The sequence below is a fragment of the Meles meles genome, chromosome 7 (genome assembly GCF_922984935.1).
Source record: "Meles meles chromosome 7, mMelMel3.1 paternal haplotype, whole genome shotgun sequence".
NCBI classification, from domain to species: Eukaryota; Metazoa; Chordata; class Mammalia; order Carnivora; family Mustelidae; genus Meles; species Meles meles.
The window spans coordinates 85,329,811-85,350,853 of NC_060072.1; the positions used below are offsets into that span (position 1 = coordinate 85,329,811).

Here is a 21,043-nt window from a genome sequence, read left to right on the forward strand (position 1 = left end):
CCTGAATCAGAGCAGTTGGAGACAGTTGAGGGTCTCTAATCTCGGTTGGGGGTTGATGGGCGGAGGAGGCCTTGCAAGAGGAGATAATGGGGTGGAGCAGAGCCCCGGACTGGAACAGAGTGCCCTCAGGCCAGGCATGGTCAACTGGTCTCCAGCCCCAGCTCCTCCTTCCTTGGGGAGCTCTGCTCCAGACAGAAGCTGCCCTGCCCACAGGGGTGGAGCTGGGGGAGTGAGCAGGGCAGTGAGCTCCCTTGGGGTGCCAGCGTGGCCCTCCATGACAGGTGTGCACCTGCAAGCTCCTCCAACCCTGCCTTGGCCATGTGTGTGTGTGTGTTGAGGGGAGGGAGCTCTGTGTAAGGAAGAGGACCTCCACTTAGAGGCGAGGATCCCCAGAAGGCGAGGAGAATGATAATAATGAAGGCTAATGGCCCTCAAACACTGGCTAGGTGCCAGGCACTCCTCTGAATCCTACATATGCATTCCCTCCATCTTTGCCAATACCTAGTCATACATGTTGCCATTCATAGGCAAGGAAACCGACGCCCAGAGACCTCAAGTCATTCCCCCCACCCCACCCGAGTAGGAAGAACCAATTTTGAAATCCATGCTCTTCCTTGCTAGCCTGGCTGCTTTCCCTGGGGCCAGGAATGGAGGGAGAGGGGCGGCAGAGCCCCTGAGCTCCTTCTGTCTATGCCGCCTTTTTAGCCCAGTGTCGTGCTGGTCCAGGGTAGGAGGAATTGGGTAAGCATTTGCTCAGAGGATGAACTAACATCCAAGCACGGATCCTCTCCAAAGGCCCCTGGTGCCCTGTCTACTGACATTGCTCCCTTTCTTCCTCTCCACTCCTCCATCACCTCAAGGCCTCCCCGTAAACACAGTTGAAGGCAGGGAGCCCCCAGGGTGGGGTCCTATCAGAGAGGAAGTGGGGCTGGCTTCTTGCCCATCCCCTTTGTCATTTCTCCCCATCCCCACTCGAACACCACTGGCTGCCCCACCATGCCCTCCTGCCGCTGCCCTGGGGCTCCAGGGTGGGAGAGGGAAAGAACTTTAAACCCAAGGAGCTGGCAGTGGGGCTGGGGGTGGCTGGAGGAAATGGAGGGGACACCAGGGGGGGTTTCAATTGTACTCTAAACCAGGAGCTCACAGTCCTCCGCACCCAGGCTGGGCTGACCTGGGCTGCCGGTCCTTTTCTGATGGGCTGCGGGGTCTACCCGGCCCATCCCGGTAGGCGAATGGAAGAAGAGAAGCAGGCAACAGACACGGTTAGGACCCCAGCCCTCTCCTGCCCCTAGCCTCATGCCTGTTGCCAAAAGAGTTCGCAGGTATCAGCAGGATTTTTAATTAGATGGGATGGGGTCAGAGTGGCCTGGGCCTTTCTAGACACCCCTTGGGATTCTGTACAAAAATGCAAAGGGCAGTGGGGAGGCCTCATGAAGCTAAATAAGGGTTGCTGGCCTGGGTTACGTGTGACTTCCCCACTCGCCTTCAGGGTAGGGACACCCAGGGAGCGTTCTGCCCACTGCCTACAGCCTTCCTCTTCTCCGAGCCTATGCCTTTCTTCCTTGAGTCCGGCTCAGACAGAATTTGCAGAACAGTCCAGCTGGGAACGTGATACTTGATCCATCTCTTCCTGCATTCCCTGTAACAGATATCCCTGGATCCCTGATCCAGGACTTGGCTCTGGTCTCATTCTGTAAGAGTCTGTTCAGACTTGGGCAAGACTATTAGGTTCCAAGGAGGGCTGGTCTTTGGAAGCATTGACAACTTCCCCTGATCTGTGGATGCCTGGGTCTTTCCAACTACTCCCTTCTCCTGAGACATAAAGCCTCGTTGTCCACCCCCACCCCTTGCTCCCAGGAAACAACTGAACCAAAGTGTTTCTGGTCAGTGCACTAACAACCCGCGGGAGGGCATAGCCTTTGGCTCGGTCTCAGCCAACTCTGTACGTGGTCTGAAGACTAAGTTTTGGAGATATATGACCAGGGGTGATGGTCAGAATATTGAATGACAGAATGAGGATTCAAAGGATCTGAGCAGACTAAGGTGTGGGATAAATCAAATCAGATAAGTAGGAATCGAGAGAAATGCTGAGTTCTACATTTTGGTCCAAAAACAAACCGTCCACGTGGGGAATGAGGGAGATATGGCAGATGCTTTAGGGAGAGGGAGGTACTGAGCATGTATGGGTTCTGAAGCCACCCAGGGTCTTAACTTCTCAGTTTCCAAAGTTCAAGGGAAGGTGTTTAAATTTGCATAAGTCCGTTTGCATTTCATTTTCTAGCAGGGACCCAGGCAGATTTTTTTTTCCCCCTTAACATCTATGGTGAAGACCAGATCTTTTCGAGCTCACTGAAGTGGGTAGGACGTTGCCCATTATTCATTCATTCATTCCAACCTTGTGGAATCCCTCGTTCATTCCAGTCTGGTGGGAAGCCCCAAAGGCAAGACGGAAACTTACAACACATGACCGTGGATGCTTCATTCTACAGTAGGGTAGGTGAGCACTTCTCCCCGAGAGAGAGGGCGCGCAGGGCGAGGGGTGGGGTGCGGCATAGGGAAGTTCCAGAAAGACTTTGTGAAAGACTTGAACCCTGAGCCAGCAAAGGCAGGAGCAGTCAGAATCAGCCCCGTAGAGAAAACCGAGGGATCAGGGAGGAGGGGAGGGCATGGCTGGCCCCAGAAACAACCGCACAGACAAAAGTACAGCGTGGGTCTCAGAGTGTAGTCTGGGGATCCCTGTGGGCCTCTGAGCTCCATGCAGGGCCCTCGCAAGGCCAAAACGACTTTCATCGTAAAACTAAGGCATGGTTTGCCTTTTCACTCTCATTCTTCCACTGCGTACAGAGGAGTTTTCCAGAAGTTTCATGGTGTGTGATATCCCTAACAGACGGAATGCAGAGCTAGATATGAGACCCCAGTTGCCTTCGATGGAGCCAAATGGTAAAGAGACTCGCAAGACTGTAAAACAATGCCTTCTTGTCCTCAAATTGTTTTGCTTTGGAAAAAAAGGTTATTTGTTTATTTATTTTTAAAGCTTTATTTGTTGTAGAGAGAGAGAGAGGGCACCCAGGTGCAAGGGGGAGGGGTGGGGGGAGACAGTCTCGAGCAGACTTCCCGCTGAGCACGGAGCCCCACAAGGGGCTCAGATCAAGGCCTGAGCCAAAACCAACAGGCGGACATTTAACTGACTGACCCACGCAGGTGCATCCAGAAAAAGTTTATTTTTAATAAAAAACGTGTTATTTATGTTAACACATTCATTATTGTTACTTTTTTTTTTAATTTAAAAAAATTTAAGGATGCCTGGGTGGCTCAGTCGGTTAAGCATCTGCCTTCAGCTCGGGTCATGATCCCAGGGTTCTAGAGTCGAGTCCCGCATCGGGTTCCCAGCTCAACGGGGAGCCTGCTTCTTCCTCGGCCTGCCATTCTCCTTGCTTATGCTCTCTTTCTCTCACAAGTAAATAAATAAAATCTTTTTTAAAAGATTTAATAAATACTTTAAAAATGTCTCAATTTAAATTTCCAACATGGCCAATATGGGTAGACACAATCCCACATACATAAAAGCTCTTTGGGTCCTTATTTTTAGTAGTGTAAGGGGGTCCTAAGACCAAAGCATTGAGAACCACCGTTGCAGAGACCAACCCCCAAGGCACATGAACATTCAGAGACCTGCAAGGGGCCTGGACCCAGCAGTAGCTGGAGTTTCAATGTGTGGACAGTGACACGTGAGAGGCAGGCAGACGGGCTGGATCGTGGCGGGCTGTCCACCTCACCAAGGGAGCAAGGATCTAGTGGACAGTGGTAAAGAAAGAGCGTCACTGGAAGAAGTTGGAGACAATATTTATCTAGAGTTCCATGTGTTTCCGATTTCCGTGCCTGGCTTCCCATCTCCCTCACCTCTCCGCGGAGGGTGGTTTAGGTAGTGCTGCTTTGGGCTTATTAAGTTGCACACCTGCCCTCTGGTGGCCAGATTGCACAATGATTCCTTCCTCGGGCTCTAACAGCTATTTGGGGAGCAGGAGCCCTCCCGTCCTGAGGCCAAGGACACCACCTGGCGTGAGTCCAGAGGGCTCAGTGGGGATGAGTGGTCAGGGGATGGGAGTAATGTCAACTTCTAATGAAAACTTACTGAACCCTCCCTCTGCTCTGAAGCCTAATAATAATGCCGCCCAGGGTTTCTGAGTCATGGCTGCATCCAGGAAGTGGGGTTTGTTTTTTTACACTGATCCCATCACAATAGCAAACCAGAGGTAGGCACTATTTTGTTGCCATTCTGTAGGTGAAGATTCTGAGGCTCGAAAATTTAGAAAATTGCCCAAGTTCCCCCAGAGCCAGGGTGGTGACCCAACGGTTTATGGCGCTGAGTGATTGACTCGCCATCTACTTGGTGGCTTCTGCACGTGTTGCTGGGGGATGCTCTGTCTGTAGGTCTGTCTTGTCCTCCTGGACTGCACCTTTCTTAAGGGGCAGTGACTGTCTTAATCACATCTGTATCCCCAGCACTGAGCTGATGCTTGTGTTTGAATGCAATAAAGCCAACGCAATCAGGCTGGACCTCAGAGGAAACCTGGAGCCAGCATGGAAGGTGTCCAGAGGCACAAGAACTCAGTCTTGGGGGGGCCCTTGGCTAAGATGTGTCAGATTCGCCCCCTATGCCCCACAGCTGTGATTCCAGGGATAGCCTGGGAAGCCAGGGAGCGAGTCCCTTGTCCATCCTGCTTGGTCCTTGGCATGAGGAGGCAGCAACAGCACCAACCAGGTGCCTCCAGCAGCAGGGAGTCAGGACCTTGCTGGATCTCAGCTCCTTTACAGAGATGGAGAGAGGCCAGAGCGGGAAACAGAGGGAGGAGAGGGGGAAGAGGCCAAGCAGGTAGCTCAACCCTGTCCCTATAGGGCAGTAGCACCACCTAGTGGTGAAGTTCAAGATGATTCAGGAAAAGAGCACTAGATCGTCCCTAGCTGGGAAAATGCCAGGAACACTCTCCTCTGGAGGGAAGCTCCGGGGACTATTGGGGTCCCCCTCCAGAGAGCCAAAGGGCAGGGCCTGGGAGCCTTCTGGCCCCTCCCCAAGCAGAGCAGCTCACTCTGAAAGGTCCCATCTGGTTGTACAAACTGTGAAGAGACACACCTCCAAGTCCTACCTGCCCTTGGCTGAAAAGGGCGACGGAGCTCAAGGTCCTGTCAAGGTCATACACTCTTCCTGGGGACTGGCCTGCATCCAGTGACTCGCTGATGCAGGGATAAAAAAGCCGGCTTCCTCACCTTAACTTGGGGCCCTGTGAAGGTTCATCCCGGTTTCAGAACTCCCCAGCAGGGCTAGTTGAGATCACACCGTGGCCCTACTTCTTCCTCTCCCTGATCCATTTGCTTCCACCTCTCTTCAGTAAGCTCCCTGTACTTCATTCTGCATTTCAGAGTCAGCTTCCTGGGACCCTGACGAGCCACTCCCTCATACATCCTGTATGACCTGCCGGACTATGGAGACTCCAAGACGATTGCAGTCGTCTGGAGCAGGGACCCCTGCCACCCACTGCTTCTCATCCTCCTGGGCACAGATTTGCCTACACTAGGTACGGAACAGACAGGACAAGGGCAGGACGAGACCTTCCCTTGGGCTGGGAGACAGATCCCACCCTGCAGACAGCCTCTGAGGAGCCCCACCTGAAGCAGGAATCACCGACCTGAAGGCTCAAGCCACTCCAGACAGGCGCTGTCTGTGTGCCCCCCCCGCCCCCCCCCCCCCCCCGGGGCTGAAGGAACCAATCTTTCCCCACATGCTGCTGAGCTATTTCTGTCACATAAAGCTTGGGAGCTATCAACTCCATGGCCTGTGCTTTCCCTTTCTGTCTCTCTCTCTCTCTCTCTTTTTTTTTTAAGATTTTATTTATTTATTTGAGAGAGGATGAGTGAGAGAGAGCATGAGAGAGGAGGAGGTCAGAGGGAGAAGCGGACTCCCCAAGGAGCTGGGAGCCCAATGCGGGGCGATCCTGAAGTCCGGGATCATAACCTGAGCCGAAGGCAGTCGCTCAACCAACTGAGCCACGCAGGCGCCCCCTTTCTGTCTCTTTTAAGGAGCAGACCTGTTCACAGCCGCCCAGTTCCAGCCTTGCCTGGTGTAAAGGGAGGATGTTTCCTACATAGCTTCCATGAAAAGCTACAGTTGAGCAGAGTGGCTGTCTGCTCAGCAGATCAACACGATTAGTACCAGGTAAGAACGCCTTGTGCAGACCAGCCCTGTCCAGCAGGGTTTCAAGCAGCGAGGGAAATGCTCGAGTCTGGACTGTCTGTTCCCGTTGCCCTGGAAATGTGGCTAGCGTCACTGAAGAGCTAAATGTTTCCTTTTTACTGACTGTTAATGAATTTCAACTTAAATAGTCACCTGTGGCCACAGCATTGAACAGCACGGGCGTAGAACCAAAGCTTGCAATATGGAAACTTCACATCGCTTTCTCCTAACACTAAGGTCTTTTGGGGGTGCCTTCCTCTCAGTTTATGGGACCACACAGCCTTGGAGACCCTGCATTCCTCTCGATCATCCATAAAATGCTAAATCAGATTCCCCTAATGGTTTTCCAGACCTTCCTCTTCACACTTCTCCAGCTGGAGACATGCCCGTATAGGCAGCTGTTGATTTCCTTCTCAAAGCCCATTCATCATTCCGGACAGAATAGACCTCGGACCCTATCCCCAATTCTTCTACTACCAACCCATCTTGTGGTGGCACTATAGCCTTTCAGATAGTTCTGAAAAATTAAAGTAAATTACACCTGCAGGGTTCCAGACTATCTGACTTATCCTAAAATAAATGCCCGTTTGCCCATGATTTCCCCATTCACAGAGCACGATACTGTGTCTTTGGTTGGGTCTTTTTGTTTGCTGAGTTTGGGGATGTGGCCTTTGTCATACATCTCCCTTCCTTGGGGAACAGAGTGGGACGCATCAGCTCCTCTGGGTCCCTTGGGAGTCCGTTTAGGCACAGGAAGCATCTGCAATTCTCCACACGGCATTTCGAATACGAGGCACATTTTTTGCCAGCAGTGGCCTGGTTCTCATTCTTGAGGTTCTCAGGTAAGAGCCACACTGGGTTGGACCCAGCATAGGTGACCCCAGGCTTTCCACGAGTAGAGCACTGTCTGATCGATCACACATGCCGGGGCCTCCTGTGGGAATGGGAACCCCCCTTCCATCCTCTTCCGTAGAGAGCTGACAAGACTATCGGTCATTTGCCAGGCTCCTCAACTCAGTTGGAAGCAGAATGGTGCAGGAGTGAATTAATGTCTTCCGGAGCAAGCTGCCGAGGGTTCAAATCCCATCTCTGTCACTTGCCACCAGTGGGGCTTTGGGCAAGTTACCCCTCTGTCAGATGGGGTTCGCAGTAGCCCAGCTCCCCTGGGATCCACGGAAGAAAAAGCAAGTTGGTTTGCCTAAAACATTTATTTACAGTAGTACTTGCTGCAAAGTAAGTGCTATGTGAGTATCAACTAATTTTATTACCACAAGCAAATCTTTCTTCGTTTATTTGACAAATTTTGGCAACTCGTTATTCTCTTTGGAAATCACTGAGAAGGCACTCTTTAAAGCCTTCTTTTGTTTCTTTGTTCCTTTCCCTGGATCTGTCTTACATTCCGACCTTCTCTGTTGGCCTCCCTTGCATTCCCCAACTTGCCTCTAGTTAGCCCCCAGAAGGATCTTCCCATCTCCCAGAATCTTGCGTCTTTAGCATCTAGGTACACACTTTCCAGCATTACCAATAATATGGTTTTAACCATTTTAGACTTCTAAATGTCTAGACTCATTCTCTCATTCTAAAATAGAATAGATAATAATATTTTTTCCCACTTCAGTCCTGTGAAACCTCACTTTTACTCCTGTCTTTTCCTCCCCCACTCCCAGACATCCCTTTGGTGGTGAGCTGGTGTTCTGGGCCCCACGGCTGAAGAGCTGGTAGCTTCCAGGGTTCCAGTTCGGTGCCCTAGAGCAGGCGGGGCCAGAGGGAGAACTGGGAAGGTAGAAACATTACAAAGACAAATGCATTTTATTGATAAGGCAACAGCATTATACAGAGCTGAGGCAGAGACCCCATTGGGCCACATTGGAAGGGGGGTCTGATTCACATTGAGACACAGGCTGAGGTGTCCCTCCCCCTCCTGATGGGTCAGAAGGGTGACAACTCAGGGAAGGAACGCAGGGGTCCAGGATCTAGATTTGCTGTCGAAAATCCAGACCCTCCTCTAGAGGACTAGGGCCATCTTTAGTGGGGGGGGGGGGGGGAATGGGGTCTGAGCTCAAGGATGGTGTAGCCAGTAGAGCACTGGGTGGGGAGTCCCCAAACCAGGCCCATCCCTGGAGCCCTTTCCTTCTTCTTCTTCTTTTTTTTAAAGATTTTATTTATTTATTTGACAGACAGAGATCACAAGTAGGCAGAGAGGCAGGCAGAGAGAGAGGGGGAAGCAGGCTCCCCACTGAGCAGAGAGCCCGATCTTGGGGCTCGATCCCAGGACCTCGAGATCATGACCTGAGCCAAAGGCAGAGGTTTAACTCATTGAGCCACCCAGGCACCCCCCTGGAGCTCTTTCTAACTAGGTGTCTGAGCTTGGGGACCACACTCTCCTCCAAGAATCAGGTTTTCTTCAGCAAGGGAGGTGAACTAATGTGGTGATTTTTCAGCCTTTTTGCCCACTAACTAGCATGCCAGACCAATGTCTTCTGCAGCCAAAATCCAACAAGGGCCTCTACCTCATTTGTGAAATAACAGCGAGGACAATCACAACAGCTGATGTATAGAATTTGTTTACAATGTAAGTTTTCCCCCCATAAATCTCTCTTCCTCCGTAGTAGGAAAGGACTCCCTGCTACACTGGAATGTGGTGCAAGATGGAATCCGATTCTGAAAACAACTCCTGGCTAATAAATATCGGCCTCAGCCACATTGGAGGCCCTGAGCCATGAGACACGTGGCTGTCAGAGGTTTCTCCACCAGAAGGAGCCCGGACCCGATGGACACAGACAGTGCTCCCCGTGGAAGTCTCCCTGCTCCCCAGGGGCTTTCTGGGAACAGTGGGGGAGGGTAGAGGCTGACAGGAACTCCTCCCCAGAGAGGCACCGAATGTAGCCGCATTCCCCACACTCAAGCAACAATCTGAGGGACCCTCTCCCACTCCTGAGAGGGCCCCTCTGCAGCGGTCCCACATACCTACGTCTCACTCACCCACCCCAGAGGAAACAGAGTGTGCTCCCACCTCCCTGGCTGGGCCCGCTATAGAAGGGAAAATGGAGTTTCAAGGTCAGTAGCCCCCATCCCTTCTGGATTCGGGGTGCTGGAGTGAGAATAGGAAGGGCAACCCCACATGACCCCACCCTAGATGCTCCCTTGGCCTAGCCATCTGAGGCCAGACTGCGCTCCCACCACCCACAGCGAGGTGCTGGAGCGCTAGATCCTGGTCTCAGGGGGACGGCAGACGGCAGTCTCAGAACTACACTTAGACGGACCCCCGGGAGGGCATGGTCTGGCCTGTGGGGGTCTGAGGTTCTTCTCTTCCATCCCTCCTTGCCAGGTGGAAAAGAGCTGGCACCACGGATAAACAGAGTGGCACTGCTTCTCCAGACGGTGGGAGAGTTGGGAGAATATGCCCATCTCAGGATCACCCTCGACCATTCTAGGGTGAGGCCCCACCGGCACCTATGGCCACTGGTTCTCCTTCCTGAACGGGAGGTAAGGGACTGGCAGGGGGAGGATGAAGATGCTGCTGGGCATTTCTTTGCAACCTGGGGGCAACTCACTCTTGCCACGTAGATCATGGGACGGAGAGCTCTGGTCTCTACCAACCTCTTAGATCCAGGGCAAGGAGCGATGGGCTTGGAGACAGGGGCAGCTGTGGCCACCATCTACCACTCTCCCATGAGGCTGGGTTTGCCTGTCCCCCAGTCCCTGGGCCCTGCTCTCGTCCCTCTTTGGGCTTCTCAGCGGGTGGGGTCTGGGCTAGTGGTCCCTGCCATGTGGATAAGGCCCACCAGAAGCAACTTCTGGGAAGAATGTTACCATAGCAATGCGATGAAGTGGGCACTGGCCTGTTAGGGGAGGGCCCTTTGGCCAGCAGAGGTGGGTGAGGGGGGAGTTGTGACCCTTGTCACCTTGTTTTTGGCCATCCTTGGCAGTGAGTATCCAGACCAGCCAGGGCTGAGAAGGCAAGGGGAGAAGGCTCCATCATGGCACACTGCCCTGGGACAAAACAGCACAGATGGGCAGCAGGATGGGACAGGGCTGGAGGGTGGGGGAGGGTTTGTGACTATTATTCATCATGGGGGAGGCAGGAGGAAGGAGATCCCCACTTGGCTCTGGACATTCAGGCCTGGAGTCGGGGGAGGTACAGGTAACTCTGTCCCTGAGGAATGGGTGTGTTTCTCCTGCCTCACTGTTCCCTCAGCATCCATCAGCAGCCATTTTTGGATCCGTAGGGCCATTCCTAGGGCAAGGCCCTACCCTCAACATCTGTCCCCGCTCCCCTACTTGAGTTTCTTTATCAAACAAACAGCGACTCCTCACTGAGGTCTCAAGGGACTGGGGGCAGCCTGCGGCTGGCAGGAGAGGGAGCCCTGGTGTTAGGTCTGACAGGAGACAGGCTGGGTTGGGTGGCAGGGGAGGTGGGGGAGGAGGGGCTGAACTCCGGAGGGGGTGGGAAGGTGTGCCGGGCAGTAGCACGCCCCAGGCTGGGGCACAAGGCTCCAGAGGAGCAGCCCCGCCCAGGAGCCTAGGCAGGCTACCCTAGTCAGGAGATCTCATTGCCAAACACCTCCAGCACGAGGGGCGTGAGCTTCATGCTGCACTCGGGCTGGAAGGACAGGCAGCGGTACTGCTTGGAGTGCTCCTCATTGAGGCTACGCAGGTCGGCCAGCTTCTGGATCATCTTGGCGTAGAGCAGGTGGCTGCCTGGCGGCGGGTGGCGGCAGCGGATGTAGGTCTGCAGTGTGTTGGACAGGCGGTCCTGGATGGCCTCCACCAGGGCAGCGTCCTGCACCCCGGGACGGTCTGTGAGCACAGGGAGGCGGGAGGAGAGGGAACAGGAGCTCTGAGCCAGGTCCTTTTGCACTCTGTCTCCCCAGATATCTTCCCCCCAGACATTCAACCTCAGTATCCTCCCAGGTCATCCCCCGTATGGCTGTTGACCTGGGACACCACAGTCCCCCTTAAAGCCTCTCAACCATTTCCCCTGCATTTTGGGTCAAGGGTCCCAGGTCGCATCAGGCTCTGTCTTCAGCTCAATTCTCTCTGTCTCTAGGCTCCATGTTTCTAGCAGTATCCTGATGTACCGTGCCCTCTGGCCTCCAGGCTTCACATCGGTGTTCCCTCTCTCTAGAACTTAGCTGACCCTTCAGGCAATAGCTTCCAAGATCTTCCTCAAAAGGGCCATTCCCAGGGCACCTGGGTGGCTCAGTGTGTTAAGCCTCTGCCTTTGGCTCAGGTCATGATCTCAGGGTTCTGGGATCGAGCCCCGCTTGGGCTCTCTGCTCAGTAGGGAGCCTGCATCCCCCCCCCCCCCCCGCCGTCTGCCTCTCTGCCTACTTGTGATCTCTCTCTGTAAATAAATAACAAAATATTAAAAAAAAAAGGGCCATTCCCCATGACCCCTACCTCCATTCCCCAGACTGCATCAAGTCCTCTCCTCTATTATACCCTGCTGTAGTATCAGACACGTGTTTAGTTTTCAAACTTTCATCACATGAGAATGAGTCATTAAAGAGCAATTGTTTAATTTCTCCTCCTACGCTTCATGGAAGAGAAGTCTGTGTCCTGTTTGCTGCTGAATCTCAATGTCCAGCACAGTGCCTGATACCTCGCAGGTGCTCAGTAAATCATGGCTGAGTACAGGAAGGAAGGAAGGAATGAGTGAGTGCTGACTGGGTAGGGGGTGGGAAACCCATGTTCCTGCCGTGGGTCCCCAGCCCATCCCTGATCAGAGGCCATTTGCTGGTTCCCTCAACATAGGTGGAGACAGCGCTATCCCCCTTAGGCCTCTTCACCAGTACCACAATCATCCACCAGTACCACAAAACATACCAGGACCCCAATAACCTCCTTCCCAGCCTCTCTCTCTCTTTCCCCACCCCAACAGACAGAAAAGCTCAGGGTCACAGCACAGTCTCCAAAACCCATCAGGTAAGCTTTCGAGGCAGAAGCATGTATAAGGCCCAAGTTTTTCTAACCTACCTCACAGGTGATCTCAAATGTCAGCAAAGTTCAGTCCAGTTCAAACGAGAGCAGAACCTGAGTACTGGGGACATCCAGACCTGTCTAGGGCCTGAGAAACCCCATTCATCTGGTTCCTCAGAGTCCCACCTCTGAAACCCCTATGGTCTCAGGACCAAAGGCAGGGAAGGACCTCTCAGCATACACATATCACATGGGCTGTGCAAACCCAGCCAAGTGGGTGCCTCCTGTCTCTCCTTTTGCTCCCTCCTCCCTCCAGCCTACCCAGCTGGCCCTCAGCCTTGCTGGACCCCTTCCCCAGTCCCTGAGTTCCCCACTGTGAGGCCCCATACCTGGGGAGACAATGCAGATGGCCATGAGCAGGACATGCTCCTCTTCATGCAAGTTCAGCTTCTTCAGCCCTACCTGGAACTTGATGAGGGGCTCAATCAGCTCCAGGCTGTGTCCAGCTGTGAGAGAGACGGCCAGATGCTGCAGGCGGAACTGGGGAGCCGCCTACCCAAACCACCGCACCCCACCCCTGACCCTGATGGGGCTCCCTTCTCACCCTTCTCTCCCTGTAGCCCCTTCTGCTGTGCCTGACCAGGGCCCGTGACCCCAGGAAGGGGGGAACCAGAGTCTGGGAGCTGGAGAGGGAGGAGGTGGGGCCTGAAGGTACCTTTGGTCACATCACTGATGCGGTACTTGTAGTCGGGGCTGCCACAGGTCCAGGACATGTCGTCCATGATGAAGGACTGGTTGGAGCGCAGCATGATGACCTCGATGGCACTTGACTTCAGCAGCACGATCTGGTCGTCAGAAGTGAGGTCTCTGCCGGGAGGACAGGGAGGAGTCAGGTTACTGGTCAAGAACTTCCAATCACGTTGGGGCGCCTGGGTGGCTCAGTGGGTTAAAGCCTCTGCCTTCGGCTCAGGTCATGATCCCAGGGTCCTGGGATCAAGCCCCGCATGGGGCTCTCTGCTCAGCAGGGAGCCTGCTTCCTCCTCTCTCTCTGCCTGCTTCTCTGCCTACTTGAGATCTCTATCAAATAAATAAATAAATAAAAATCTTTAAAAAAAAAAAAGAACTTCCAATCACGCAAATTAGCACACTGTTCACACAGGCACCTGCCAGGTGACCAGCATGTGCCCTGGGTCCTTCACTGAAGGGCTGGGGTTCTGACTGGAAGGGAAAAAACCTGTTTCCCTGAGGGAGAACATGTCAGGCTGTGATTGTGCACCAAGGTTGGAAGAAAAGGAGCTCAGTTACTAAGGCAGGGATAACCCAGGGACTCACCAGTGTCCCCAGGCCCATGCAGCCAGGGCTATTAGGGGCAGGAAGAAGAACCTGGGGAAACGCTCAGGGTTACAGAGGGAACATGGAGGTCAGCAAGAGGTATGGACCCAGTCATCTTCAACACCTCCCATGCCTTCTTTTCTTTCCCTCCTGTCCTCTGGTCCTTCCCAGAAGTAACCCTCGGCCAACTCTGTCTCCAGGACATCTCTTGAGTCCTTGACCTCCTTCCCACTACCATCAGGACTGTGCTGGTTAGAGCTTTGTCATCTTTCTCAGTTGCCTCTGATTAGAACTCTGGAACCAAGTCTCTCTCGGGTCTCTCCTCCATGATGCTTACAGCTGCTGTAGCGAGATATCGTCCATGCTCAGAAACCCTCACGGACTCTCAACCCTATGAGGGTCGAGCCCATACTCCATCCCTTGGCTCCAACCTGTCTTTCCAGCCCTCTTCCCTTCACAAACTCCACCCACCCTCCATTCTAGAAATTTCACACTACTCCACGTTCAATGACAGGCGTTCTTACGGCAGCTCCAGCCAAGAACACCTTGCTTCTTTGGCTGCATCTCATTTTCCTGACTCTGAACCCGGGGAGGTCCCCCTCGGAGCCCCCCACCCCCTGGTTACCTTCAGTAGGATTAGAAGCATTTCTTCATGGCCTGCCGCTTGCACATTTTCTTTACCCTTCCCCCTTCAGCTCCGCCCCTTACACGCTTGTCTGTGGCTCTGAACTGCCAGTAGGCAAGCTATTTGAGAGCCAGCATCCATTCCCAACGACCTCAGCGTTGCCCGCACAATGACTACGGAGCCCTGAGCACAACAAGGTCAATAAATCTGTGCTGATGAGTCAAGGGCCCAATGACTGGTTCCACTATTCTGAGTCACGAGCTGGGCTTGCCTGAACAATGACAGGGAAAAAGCAGCACCCACGGATCAACTTGCTTCCAGTTTCCCATCCTTTTCTCTCCCTGACTGCACATTTCCACCTGGAAATTCCACCTGGAGAGGGCTGCCATCCTCTCCGGGGCTGCACTTGGGTACGTGGACAGGTGAGAAACAGATGCTGGTGGATGAGAGTTCTGTACCTACAGGTGATGGATGATGGTTAGGATGGCTGCAAAGGGTCTGCACTGAAAACAATCTCCAAGTGCTGGAGTTGGAAGCCCCTCCCCCTTAGAGGCTACGTGACCCCTTTCCTTCAGCATTCCTAGCAGATGCAGGATCCTTCTGGGGCCAGGGTACTTGAAGTCTCTGGAGATAGCCAGGAGGTTGTTAACTCCTGGGTTAATAACTTCTTCTATTGAGCTACATCCACTGCGTGTAGTTCTGTCCTCTCAAGAAACATAGAACCAGACTTCTGCATTAGCCATGGGGGTTCTTTTAACCATTTAAAGAAAGTTACCACGTGTCCCTGTGTCTTCTCCAAGACAGACAGCCCCAAAGACACAGTGTCTAGACATCTCACCACCCTTGTCACTTTTCTCTTGATGGTCATATACATTTTAAAAATAAAGAACTAAAAAATAAATAAATAAATAAATAAATAAAAATAAAGAACTAGGGGCACCTGGGTGGCTCCGTCATTGTCTGCCTTTGGCTCAGGTCATGATCCCGTGGTCCTGGGATGGAGCCCCGCATCGGGCTCCCTGCTCCACAAGAAGCCTGCTACTCCCTCTCCCACTCCCTCTGCTTGTGTTCCCTCTCTTACTGTGTCTCTGCTAAATAAACATAAAAACTAATGCCTCATTTTGGTTTTAACTCATCATATAATTAAAGATGCTCATTATGAAATCTTCAAAAAATATGGAAAAAATATAAAAGCAAGTAAAGATCTTTCATAACCACAATGACCATTTTGGTGTATTTCCTTCCTATCTTTTTTTAAACGCAAATCTCTCTCTTTCTCTTTTTTATTTATCTGTGAAAGAGAGAGTGAGAAAGAGCGCGTGCACCTGCACACACAAGTGCGTGAGTTGGGGGATGGGCAGAAGAAGAGAATCCTCAAGCAGACCCCCTGCTGAGTAGAGGTCATCTTGGGGCTGGATCTCAGCCCCAATCTCAGAGGAGATCATGACCTGAGCAGAAACCAAGTCAGATGCCCAAACGACTGAGCCACCCAGGCGCCCCGCAAATCTCTCTTTTTAAAACATACTTGAGTTCCTGGTAATCGTGTTCCACTTCCTACGTCATGAACATTTCTTCAGCCCAGTTCATAGCAAGTTGCATAAAATTACATCTTATCAACATACTGTAAAGTTATTTAATCAGTCTCCCATCCACCTATTTTTGGACATTTTGGTTGCTTCTAACTTGTGCCATGGTAAGTAATTCTGTGAGGCATTTCTTTGTATGTTTTGTTCAATGGCCCTTTCGAAATGGATGGCTGGAACTGAACAAAGCTTGCGGGAGAGATTTCAGGGGCACCTTGCTTATTATGATCTCAGCACGTGGCTTCTATGAAAGCAAACCTAGAACAACATCAGATGATAGCCAGAAACCCAGGGACTTTCTAAGTGCAAGTCACAGCCAGAAGAGGGGATGGTGGCCAGTGTGGGGGGGACAGGTGGAAATGAAGGAGAAATCAATAAGAGAGCTCCTTCCTGCTGACAGGCGCCAGGTCTGGCTCTGTGCCTCCTCCCCAGACCTGTGTCATATTTATAGTCCCTGATGAGTTTTTACACTGGTGGCCAGCTGCTTCTGGACACCTGTGAGGTGCTCTGGAGATGTGTGTCTGTCTGTCTGGTCGTCCCCACCCCCAGGCAGAGCGGGCCTCTCCTCGCCTGCTTCCCACGGTCCCTTGGTCCCTCCGGCAGGCCTCTCTTGGTTCTTATCTCTTCACCGCAATTATCTCAATGTCTATCTCTTCCATCAGACCCTGAGCCCTGGAGGTCAGGAACTGCTTCCTAGTCAACTGGTATCCTTCACAGTTTAGGGAAGAAAGCTGTTTGTTACATAGATGATCAAGTGAATACCGGAGAGGACATGGGAGGAGGGCTGCACTATGGCCTTAGGCCTTTCACCCAGGAAGGAGCGGGTGAATAGAAACAGCAGTGGGGTCAAAGGTCTTTCACCCAGCTGGGCTCCAGCTCATTTGGCCTGGTCCCTCTTAACACCTCTCTTGGCAGTGAAACCTGGGGGGTCCTTTTTTCTCAGGTCCAAGATGGCTCCTGGCCATTTGGATGCTGCTCCTGATTTCACTTCCTCTAGGCCTGTCTTCCTTCCTTCCTTCCTTCCTTCCTTCCTTCCTTCCTTCCTTCCTCTCTTTCTTTTCTTCTTTCTCTCTTTCTTTCTTTAAGATTTTATTTATCTATTTGACAGAGAGAGCACAAGCAGAGGGAACTGCAGAGGCAGAGGGAGAAACAGGCTCCCCACCAAGCAGAGAGCCTGACATGGGACTCGATCCCAAGACCCTGGGACCATGACCTGAGCAGAAAGCAGATGCTCAACTGACAGAGCCACCCAGGTGCCCCAACTCCAGGCCTTTCTTTTGAAGCGCTGAGGGCGGGAGATTTGTGGGGTGCAGACGGAGAGGCTGAGGGAGGGGAGGTGGGAAGCAGGCGCGGGGCCAAGGCACACAGTGTGCAGTTCACACCCAGCACGGCCTATTCAGTCCCGCCCCACTTTGGTCCCATGCCTGCACACTCCATCACCCCCCCCCCGCCCCCTGCATTCACCCACACAGAAGTCTCATCCTGCCCTCCCCACACCCTCCACCCCTGCCTACAGGCAGCAGGATCAAAGCAACCAGGGACGCAGCCACTGTTCTATCATTTCTTGGAAAAATAGAATCCCTAAACACAGAAACCCCCAGAGCTGGAGGGCCATGGGGCTGGCCCCACCTGGGGCCCACCAGAGCCTGGTTCTGGCCTTGGTCCAGGCTCGGTGTCCCCTCTGTCCAATCACAGAGAGTATCCACATCCACATGCCCCCCACCCCAGAGCTCTTGGCCAGGCCTGCGCCATTTTCACTAGGACACCTTCCATTCTGAGATTTCTTAGTCATGCCAAAGACAGAGAAGCCAAGCCAAGCACGTGCAGGATCGCCGTAACCCATCTGGGATCAGTAGCTGGATGGATTCAGTGTCTGCTCCTACGAACCTCACGTCGACCATGACTGTGCGGCCAGACTAGGGAACTGGGGACAATGAGGCTGGATAGGGAAGGAAGGGGCCAGACTGCAACTCATCCTTGGAGAGAGACACCATGCTATTTGTGTCAGAGTATATGTGGCCAGGATAAGGGATGGGGACCAAGGGCATGGGAGAAACACGAGGCTTTGGGTTACTTACTTCAGGGCGGGGGAGGGTGTGTTGCGTCAAGGTTATCTGGTTCAATGAACGGCTTTTTTAAGGACAGTCAATGTGGCCATGTGTGCCATCCCAGCCACCACTTAGAATCCGCAAACCCAAGCATCTGGACAGAGCTCCCCACCAGGCTAGGCAAGATGAGCCCTGCTCTCAGGAGCTAGGGGAGAAGCTGGCCTGCTGGTATCCCGTCAACACCTTGAAGTGTTTCTCTCTCTAGCTGTTTACACAAAACAAGACTTTGGAGCAGACTGAGTTTGCAAACACTAGCTTGAAGAGTGTGGGAGGGAGCTGGAACTTGTGCTAAGCACAAAGTGTTGTCAGTTCCAAGGAAAGGCTCTGGAGGGTAAGTCCCAGGCCCAGCATGACACCGAGCTCACAGGTGACACTCCGTAGCTCATTCCTGCTGGATGCCACACAGCAGCCCTTGTTCCTTCTGCCACCAAAATGTGCAACTCAGTGGGGGTGTCCCAAAGGTGTCTCGATGCAGTAAGCGAGTTTGTTGTTTTTCTCTTCTCTCCAAATTTCACATGAATTCCGCGGGGAAGAGCACAGGAGAGCAGAAAATCACACAGAGCTGGCTGTCTCAGGGCAGACACCAACTGGGAGGAACTGGGCTGGGCGCTCTGAATTATCGCCACCTAGCTGTCAATGCAGTCATGGAGACAGTGACTGATGGCTTCCTTGTGTGGCAGAGAGATTCACCACACAAGAAAGAGCCCATCACGTTAGTTCCCCCTCAGAGCAGGCCCACGTCCCATAATTTGGGGCTCCCAGAATTCCAGAACTGAATCTGAGCATCGGCATCTAGAAAGCACTTGGAAGTCCCTTCTGCTGGCAACCGCAGGTATCGCTCCTTGAGTGGATGCCAACAGTAAGTGCCAGTGATTTCTTTCTTTCTCTTTCTCAATCACATTGTATATTGTGTGGCAGTGCTTCAAATGATATAAATAATGTGTCAATATAGGTATAACTACTTCCCAACATTCTACTAAAAGCATCTACACTTTCTTCCTTTAAGAATCCTTAACACAGGGGCGCCTGGGTGGCTCAGTGGGTTAAGCCGCTGCCTTCGGCTCAGGTCATGATCTCGGGGTCCTGGGATCGAGTCCCGCATCGGGCTCTCTGCTCAGCGGGGAGCCTGCTTCCCTTTCTCTTTCTCTCTCTCTGCCTGCCTCTCTATCTACTTGTGATCTCTCTCTGTCAAATAAATAAATAAAATCTTAAAAAAAAAAAAAGAATCCTTAACACACACACACACACAAAAAGAATCCTTAACACTGCACAGCTATTTAAATGTAAGTATGTGAGCCATTATTACCAAAACAATAAAACAGTTGAGTGAAATTTGCATCAGTGACTCTCTAACAGAGGATCTTTACTCCAGCAGCACCCCTTACATCTATCTGTTTTGGCAAAGGTCTCTGTATGGTTAGAAAAAGGCCTTTTCACGGAAATTTGGGTGAAGCAGGCCCAGGTTGTGTGTGCCAGGAAAACTGTCTCCCTGTGGGATCCCTAAATTATTTCACAAGTCGCCTTGTGCAACCCTTTCTCCTCTCTGTCACTTCATTTTGGTTTCAGATTTGGGTGTGGAGGGCTAATGGAGGTCTAATTTGAAGGGTTAACATGAGGATTAGACCCAAGCCAGCTGGAGTGCACATGACAGTGAACTTGGAATTCTGGACCTTGGCTCTGACACATACTGGCTCTAGCTTAGGCAAATGATCCTGGCTAGCCACTGAACCTCTATGGGCTTCCCTTCTGTCATCCTGAAACTGCCAGGGACGGAAGGCTCTCCGGCACTGGCCTGCTGGGTAATGCTGGATGGGCTGTACTTCCCAGAGATTCTGATGTAGGAAGCCTGGGACAGGGTATGGGTCTCTATTTTGGGAAGCAGTGGACTAGCGATCTCTAGGCCTTCTTCATGCTCAGTCTAGGAGTCTGACTCTTCTTACCTGAACCCTGGAATCATCTTGGCAAAGCCGATGACCTTTTGGATGCTGTAACTGACCAGGTCAGCCAGATGGGGCAGCATGGAGAGCTGGGACAGGTCAAGGGTCAGAGAAGAGTCATCTGAGTCTTCTTCCCTCAAACCCAGATTGGAGAAGCTGGTTGGCTCCATCACATCTGGAGAAGGATGAGGAGAGAGAAAGAGCTACTTAAGGATACTTGTGCCAGGTACCTTCCTGCTTGGCCCCGTGAGGACCTCCTCTGCCCTATCTGCAGGGCTAGCCAGAAATGCCATAGTGACCGCCTCTCTCCAAGGTCATTCTTCAGCCCAGGCTTTCCTCTAGAACTCCCCCTGACTTTTCTTTCAAGCAGAGCAAGGCAGTAAAATCAAAGATCAGAGATATTCCAAGAAATGAGATTTCCTCAAGCCATGATTTTACAGACTGTGTGTGGTTTCTAATGACCTCAAATTTGGAATCAATGAACTTAGAAAATGAGGATCGGCCTCACTAGTGATCAAAGAACTACAGAGTAGAACATCGAGACTTTTCACCTATAAATTAGAAACAAATATGTTTAAATGTGGATGCCAATGTCAAGGAATTAGGCAACCCTTGGGCCATGGGGTTCTAAAGGAAGCCTACATTTGTGCAAGTAATCTAGAAAGCTATTTGATAGTAGGGGTCAGAAGCCCACGATTATGTATATTCTTTGATCAGTAATCCCACTTCCATAAATTCATCCTAAGGGGGAAAAAAGCTGGAATAAGTGCAAGAATTTAGTACAAGCATACTGTTAACTTAATAAAAAGCTGGGACACAATCTAGATTAGATACGTTCTTGTACATTCATACCCCAGAATACCAATCAGCCTGTAAGCATATAATACAGAGGTATACTGATGACATGAAAATATGATATGATGTACTGTTAAAAGAAAAAAGCAAGTTCTCAGATTGTGTATAGCATAATTTTACTTGGAAATACACATATGCATTTAAAGAAAATTGGGGTGCCTGGGTGGCTGAGTGGGTTAAAGCCTCTGCCTTCGGCTCAGATCATGATCCCAGGTCCTGGGATCGAGTACAGCATCAGGTTCTCTGCTCCGCAGGGAGCTTGCTTCCCCGCCAGCCCCACCTGCTTCTCTGCCTACTTGTGATCTCTGTCTGTCCAAAAAAACAAAAAACAAAAAACAAAAAACTTTAAAAAAAAAGAAAAGAAAGATGGAAAAGAGACATATCACAGTGTTAACAGTGATTATCTTTGGGTAGTAGGTCTAAAGATTTTACATATATAAAAATATATATTT

At 51.7% G+C, this 21,043-nt stretch overlaps 1 protein-coding gene and 1 long non-coding RNA gene across 2 annotated transcripts in view; one reads left to right on the forward strand and one right to left on the reverse strand.

Annotated features, from left to right (window-relative positions):
• Window positions 1-2,372: 2,372 nt before the first annotated feature.
• On the forward strand, window positions 2,373-6,405 carry LOC123945908. Its single transcript, XR_006819529.1, has 3 exons — window positions 2,373-2,493; window positions 5,419-5,573; window positions 6,076-6,405. It is a non-coding gene; the product is annotated as an uncharacterized LOC123945908 (long non-coding RNA).
• A 1,614-nt stretch (window positions 6,406-8,019) lies between these two features.
• The window catches only part of VDR (vitamin D receptor), a 33,248-nt gene continuing 20,224 nt past the window's right edge, over window positions 8,020-21,043 (reverse strand). Inside the window, exons 5-8 of the mRNA XM_046011146.1 lie at window positions 19,740-19,911; window positions 12,867-13,018; window positions 12,541-12,657; window positions 8,020-11,029 (exon numbers count right to left, since the gene is read on the reverse strand). Coding sequence (XP_045867102.1) covers window positions 10,770-11,029; window positions 12,541-12,657; window positions 12,867-13,018; window positions 19,740-19,911 — 701 coding nt within the window. The 3' untranslated portion in view covers window positions 8,020-10,769. The remainder of the gene's footprint in view (window positions 11,030-12,540; window positions 12,658-12,866; window positions 13,019-19,739; window positions 19,912-21,043) is intronic.